Consider the following 6,584-nt stretch of genomic DNA (forward strand, 5'->3'; position numbering starts at 1 on the left):
GAGAAATATATTATATATAGTTTTCTAAATTTTTATCAAAATCCAAAAAACTATTTGGTTTACTGTTTTTAACTAGACCAAACCTAAATCGAAGACTTAACTAAAATGATAATCTAATAGGTTTTTAGGCTTAACCCTAGAGCCGGACTTAACCACATTAACTTGAAACATTTGAATAAGCCCCACCTTAAAGGGTCCCATTTATTTATTATTTTTGGTTATATATATATAAGAAAATTATATTTTTGATGAATAAATTTTGTAAAAAGAAAAAGATATGTTTCAGTAATATGTTCTTAAACTTATTTTCCCAAAGAAAACTAAGTTGTTTTTAAATTTCTTTAAGATATTAAGGTATTATGCTTTTAAAACCAATAATTATTTTAAAAACTAATATTTTTTAACTTTATAGTCTTAAAACCTAAGTTGCATGGAAACTCTTTTTAAGGTTCGTTTCCCATTTTCGAAACGTTTCAAAAACAGAAACTCGTAGAAACACGGAAGCAAGTCACGAAAACACGATTCCTAAAATTCTCTATTTGGAAATACGATGGAAACTCCGTTTCCGTTTTGAAAACACCTAATGAAAACTTTTTTTAGCTTAGAAACTTAGTAAATTAAATAATTTGAAAATATATATTCATAATACATATATAATATCATTAGTGTACTAATTCAACTATTTAATATTTATGTTTTGAATTTGTGTTGTTTCAAATATTCTTTTTGATATAAGTTTTATGTTTGGCGTTTTATTATGTATATACATTTATATATATCGAGATATATATACATACGTTTCCAAAACGTTTCCATTTCATAATTTTAGACAAAAAGCGTTTTTCGTTTCCGAAACGTTTCGCTTCTGTGGATCTGTTTCCGTTTCCATGCAACCTAGCTTAAAACTATGTAAAATTAAAAATAATAATAATAATAATTTGTATGAGCGTATGGGGCCCCAGATTTTCATGGTCCAGCTCTATTAAACCATAACCAAAATCACATCATTTATTTTGTTTTGGTTCTGTTCGTTTTTTTGGGTTAAGGTTTTGTTTGCCCACCTCTAATCTCGTTGAGAACCACCGTAATGTGAAACTCTCTGCGACTCTCTAATCTCGTTGAGAACCACCATGTTGTTCTGAACCATACATTGTCCGTAACTTACGGACCGTAAGTTATTATGTGATGGGAAATGAGATTCTACTTGTTTCAGTATCTGCACAGAGTAAAATGATTCTTCAGTTGCCTATAAGATGCTTTTAAAGTCGGGTTTAAAAAGTTGAAGCTTAGAGTGAACAGATACGTGATAAGGGCCACTAGACGCGTTTCAGGTACACTTCCTTGTGGCCTCTATTTTGAATTTTATTAAATATTTTTAGTTGTGTCAGAGTGAGATGGTCTAGTAATCTGATTTTCAGATGTCTTGTAGAGCCGACTAGCCGAGGAGGCAATTCAATCATCTTTAGTCATGATTGCTGGAACAAGTTTCTGGGAATGGGACATCTCAGCTAGATCCGATGACTTTTTTCTCCAGACAAAATGTGCTTTTGAAGTTTTCTACCTCCATAAAAGTATAATCATCTTATTTAAACAAATTCATTTTTCTGAGTTTTAGGTTAAACTTGTAATAAACTTGTAAGAAGCTGAAGACATATACTATTTATAGTGGAGAAACAACTCAAAAACTGTCTACAACTGCATATGTCTATAGATGTCCAAAGTATGTTTTAAAAACGGCATAACCTATTAACAACATATACATCTGTCTGTCCTTGTTTACATATGGTTTCTCTTCTTTCTTTTTTTTGTACTCTCAAAAGGAACCCAACATTTCTTTGTTTTCGTACGTCTTGCCCATTTTTTACAAGAATTCTCACAAGTTTCTTAAAGTCATGGACTTGGGGAATGGGACAGGACCTGGGATGTCGGGGGATTATAGTGGAGGCGGCGAATTTGTAGTAGGCGACGACGTGGGAATGGGAGGTGGTGGTGATGTTATGCCGGGAATGGAAGGTGGTGATATTATGAAAATGGATCCTGAATTAAAATGGATATATGAGATGGTTTGGTATGGTGAAAGTAAAAGAGAGGATGGTTTTATTTGTGAGGAGCATCCTTCTAAGCTAACTTCAGATGGTATTTGGGAGAGACTTGTTTTGAAAACGGTAGGTCTTAATATTTGGCAGTATCGTCTTCCGAATCTTGAGATTGTCATCTTGCTTGTCTTCTTCTTTTGGCAAGCCTTTACTATCCTGTTCAAGAAATTGGGTCTTTCTGTTCCCAAGTTCTCATCTATGATGCTTGTAAGTATCTTCTTCTTTTTTATTCTTCTTCTTCAATTTTTGTGTACGTGTTTAATACTGACAAAACCGTTTATGCATTGAAGGCGGGACTTCTCTTGAATGTTATGCTTACTATATCGGGTAATAACTCGATCATTGGAGAGATCTTGGTCCCTAAAAACAGAATCGACATTCCAGGATGCCTTGGATCATTTGGATTCATGATTTTCTGGTTTCTCAAAGGTGTTAAAATGGACGTCAAGAGAATCTTCAAGGCTGAAGCAAAAGCAAGAGTCACTGGAGTTGCAGCGGTTACTTTCCCTGTAGTTGTTGGTTTCTTACTTTCCAGGTTCAGATCAGCTAACGATCGAGCCCTCTCTTCCGGAGATTATAACACACTGCTGGTAATGGAAAGCCTCTCGTCCTTCTCTGGGATCGCAAGACTCTTGCGCGACCTCGGCATGAACCATTCCTCTATTGGTCGGGTTGCTTTATCCTCAGCCTTAATATCTGATCTGGTTGGACTCCTAATCATGCTGGTGAACATTTCTCTTGCTTCAAGATTAATCGATGGTGTGGCTTTGCTAGTCGAGATATCCTTATATCTCTTCTTGACGTTTAAGGTTGTGAGACCATTCCTATTCAAAGTGATCAAGCGGAAACGAGAAGGGAGACCAATCGAAGACAAATACATCTATGTAATTCTCGTCTTGCTTTGCTTATCGTGTATGTACTGGAACATAATTGAGCAGAATCCTGCACTTGGAGCTTTCTTTCTTGGTCTCGCCATTCCTAGNCTCCTATTGGATCTGTATTGGTCGAACGGTTAGAGAGCTTTAACTTTGGTATTGTGTTGCCTCTCTTCTTATCAGCCACTATGCTCAGGGCTGATATTAGATCTTGGAAAGGCGCTTTGACATTCTTCAGCGGCGATGATAAGAAATTTGCGGTTGTGTCTCTTGTCCTGCTCATCTTCTTATTGAAGCTCTTTGTCGCGGTGATTGTACCTTACCTCTACAAAATGCCATTGCGAGACTCGGTTATCCTTTCTCTTATCATGTCTCACAAGGGTATCATCGAACTTAGCTTCTACTTTTACGCTTTCAGCCTCAAAGTTAGTCTCTCATCTCATCTCTCAATTATGATTATGATTTCTTGCAAAAACAAATACAAAAATAGAAATATTCATTTAATTATTCTTGTCATTGATGATTTTGGTGTAGGCATTTTCCAGAGATATATACTCAATCCTAGTCTTGTGCATCGTCATCAACTCTATGGTCTTACCAGTGGTGATCGGGTTTCTCTACGACCCTTCTAAGCAATTCTTGTGCTATCAAAAGAGAAATTTAGAGAGTATGAAGAATAGTGGAGAGCTCAAGACTCTTGTATGCATCCATAGACCAGACCACATATCTTCCATGATCAACCTTCTCGAAGCTTCTTATCAATCCGAAGAGAGTCCTCTCACTTGCTACGTGCTCCACCTCGTCGAGTTACAAGGTCAAGACGTTCCCACTTTAATCTCACACAAAGTTCAGAAACTCGGAATTGGGTCAGGGAAAAAATATTCTGAAAACGTCATCCTCTCTTTCGAACATTTCCACCGTTACGTCTCAAGTTCTATTTCCATTGACACGTTCACTTGCATCGCAAACGCGAACCATATGCAAGATGATATTTGTTGGCTAGCTCTTGATAAAGCTGTCTCACTTATCATTCTTCCTTTCCATCGGACTTGGTCACTCGACCGAACATCCATCGTATCAGATGCTGAGATGATCAGGTTTCTCAATTTCAACGTCTTGAAACAAGCTCCTTGTTCTGTTGGCATCCTTGTCGAACGCCATCTCGTTAACAAAAAACAAGACGAGCAACAAAGCCTTAAGGTATTACAGTTACATTTTAAAAAAAAATATATTTCCCATGCATCTATTATTGTCCGTATTAGAAACCAACTCAAAGTGGTCTAATGCTTTAACTATAAATATCTAAAGAGTTAAAGACTAAGCACACAGTGCTATTTGATGCCAGGTGTGTGTGGTATTCGTGGGAGGCAGAGATGATAGGGAGGCGCTGGCCTTTGCGAAGCGAATGGCCCGTCAAGAGAACGTGACATTAACAGTTTTACGTCTGGTCGCATCGGGAAAGAGCAAAGAAGCGACAGGATGGGATCAAATGCTTGACATGGTTGAACTAAGAGAGTTGATGAAAAGCAACGATTCAGGATTGGTAAAAGAAGAAAGATCAACAATATACATGGAACAAGAGATCTTGGATGGAGCAGATACGTCAATGCTTCTACGTTCCATGGCTTTCGATTACGATATTTTCGTCGTGGGGAGAACCTGCGGTGAGAACCACGAGGCGACTAGCGGTATAGCGAATTGGTGCGAGTTTGAGGAGCTTGGAGTCATTGGTGATTTCTTGGCCTCGCCAGATTTCCCAAGCAAAACGTCGGTGTTAGTAGTGCAACAACAACGTTCACTAGCCCATTATGATTAGAAGGGGAGAAGCACACTATACTTGGTGGTTGTTGTTACATATATCTCTCATTTGTAGCATCTACACACACACAAAAAGAAAAAGGGGATTTTCATTTCATTTGTTCATTGTTACTTGCGGATTATATATTGTAGATCAGAAATAACATTAAGGAAAAATTTAGAGTATTTTGATTATAGGTTAGAGCAACATTAATTAATCTTCGATTTAATCAAGGAGGGCCACTCACATAATTGCAAGACAAACTTCAGACTTGTGATTATAAAACAAAAACATAAAAATTACTCCATTAATTTAACCATACAAAAGTTGCCACTAAATTACTCTATGACACGGTGTTTATTCAATAGAGAGAATCAACAACCTCGATTACATCTTCACTAGAATTACAATTAGATATTTGGAAGTTACAAAACATGGGAGAAGGAACACAATCAATGAGATGCAGAACCGGGTTTTGACTTTGACTCACGTTACAGAAATCAAGTGAATGGCTTGATGAATTCAAACCCTTGGTTTAGAAGTGATCCAGTAATCCAAAGCTTCAGGTTAGGCAAGTTTAAGCTCTGTTCAAAGCATGTCCCCTGTTTCCACCAAAAACAAGCAAACTCGTTAAGTAAAACGTATTACATATTCGGAAACAAAAACAACGTTAATAGGGTACAAAGTTGGTTTAATTACATCTAACGTATATGTCAAGAGGTATCTGTCAGGAGAAGGAGAGCTTAAGTTGGAGTTCTGAACTTGGAAACTTGTAAGAGACTCCAAAGACTTGTATAGAGATGGAGCAACACCTTCTCCTTTATTACACACCAATCTCACATAAAACCCTTTCTCCTCCACTTGAATAACATCCATCTAACACATAAAAAACATTTACTTATTTTCAAGGTTCTTGATGTTTTTCAAGATTATCAATATAGCTTTTCAAGATTTACCTGAACGATCTTCTTGGAAACAGGAGGACTGATACCGCGAAAAGGTTGAGTCTTTTGAGCATCAGGAACAGGTTCTTGGTACCCTCCAGTAGAGTTTAAAGAAGCTTCAAGGCCCGCGATATCGGATTTGAGTTTTTTGGCTTGTGATTGAAGTTCTTGAACATACAACACCGCATCTCCAACTATGGATGCTTTATCCATCTACATGACACACATACACATACAAATCCATTATTTAACAGTCTCATTACACCAAATCTTTACGTATGTAAATGTTATAATTTACCTTAGTAATGTTGGGAACAAGAGATCTCAAAGCGTAAAGCTTATCCTTCATTCGACCTCTCCTCCTTCTCTCAGAGATCAAAGTCCTAGACCGATCAGTCTTATTCTTACGTGTTCCATCGTTATTCGTCGTAGTGGCTGATGAATCATCACCGTCGTTGTAATCTTCTTCATCTTCTTCACCGCCGCCAGCTCTAACACTCTCACCGTCAAAGCTACGGAACGATTCAGCGACATTGGAGTCTAAGTCAGGCAATTCGTCGAACAGGTCATCGACAGGTGTAGGGATGAACTGGCTCTCGTCGATGAAACACGGGCTGCTTTGTAATGGACCAAGATCGAAATCAAGAACTGGGTTGTCGTCGATGGTTTGATGATGATGATGTTGATCTCCTCGTATGAGGTTTATGAACTGATCGAAGTTTGGATCGACCAAGAAATTGTGAAGTTCTAGATCGTTCATGTTGGAAAGAGCATTGACTCTTCCGTCCATTGTCTTTTTCTTTCTTTTTTTGTCTGTTTGTGGTAATGAAGAAGAGACTGTTTATGAAAGATTCTGACAACGATAGAGAGA

The 6,584-nt window shown here is 37.5% G+C and overlaps 1 protein-coding gene and 1 pseudogene across 1 annotated transcript; one reads left to right on the forward strand and one right to left on the reverse strand.

Moving 5' to 3' along the window:
* Nucleotides 2,007-4,787, forward strand: LOC104789261 (annotated as a pseudogene).
* LOC104786905 (transcription factor FER-LIKE IRON DEFICIENCY-INDUCED TRANSCRIPTION FACTOR-like) lies at nucleotides 5,046-6,584 on the reverse strand. The gene is made up of 4 exons (XM_010512377.1): nucleotides 6,012-6,584; nucleotides 5,726-5,926; nucleotides 5,469-5,645; nucleotides 5,046-5,371 (listed from the first exon to the last, which is right to left on the reverse strand). Exons 1-4 carry the CDS (start codon nucleotides 6,501-6,503, stop codon nucleotides 5,270-5,272), a joined length of 972 nt encoding a protein of 323 aa, XP_010510679.1. The 5' UTR covers nucleotides 6,504-6,584; the 3' UTR covers nucleotides 5,046-5,269.

The sequence above is a fragment of the Camelina sativa genome, chromosome 5 (assembly GCF_000633955.1).
Source record: "Camelina sativa cultivar DH55 chromosome 5, Cs, whole genome shotgun sequence".
In the NCBI taxonomy this organism is placed as follows: domain Eukaryota; kingdom Viridiplantae; phylum Streptophyta; class Magnoliopsida; order Brassicales; family Brassicaceae; genus Camelina; species Camelina sativa.

Bases quoted from the DNA above. Each gene is read 5' to 3' on its own strand.
- LOC104786905 (XM_010512377.1), bottom strand. From the start codon at position 6,503: ATGGACGGAAGAGTCAATGCTCTTTCCAACATGAACGATCTAGAACTT. The intron at 5,646-5,725 runs GTAAATCTTGAA...TTTATGTGTTAG, and splicing joins TTTCCAAGAAGATCGTTCAG to ATGGATGTTATTCAAGTGGA. The intron at 5,372-5,468 runs GTAATTAAACCA...TGGTGGAAACAG, and splicing joins TCTTGACATATACGTTAGAT to GGGACATGCTTTGAACAGAG.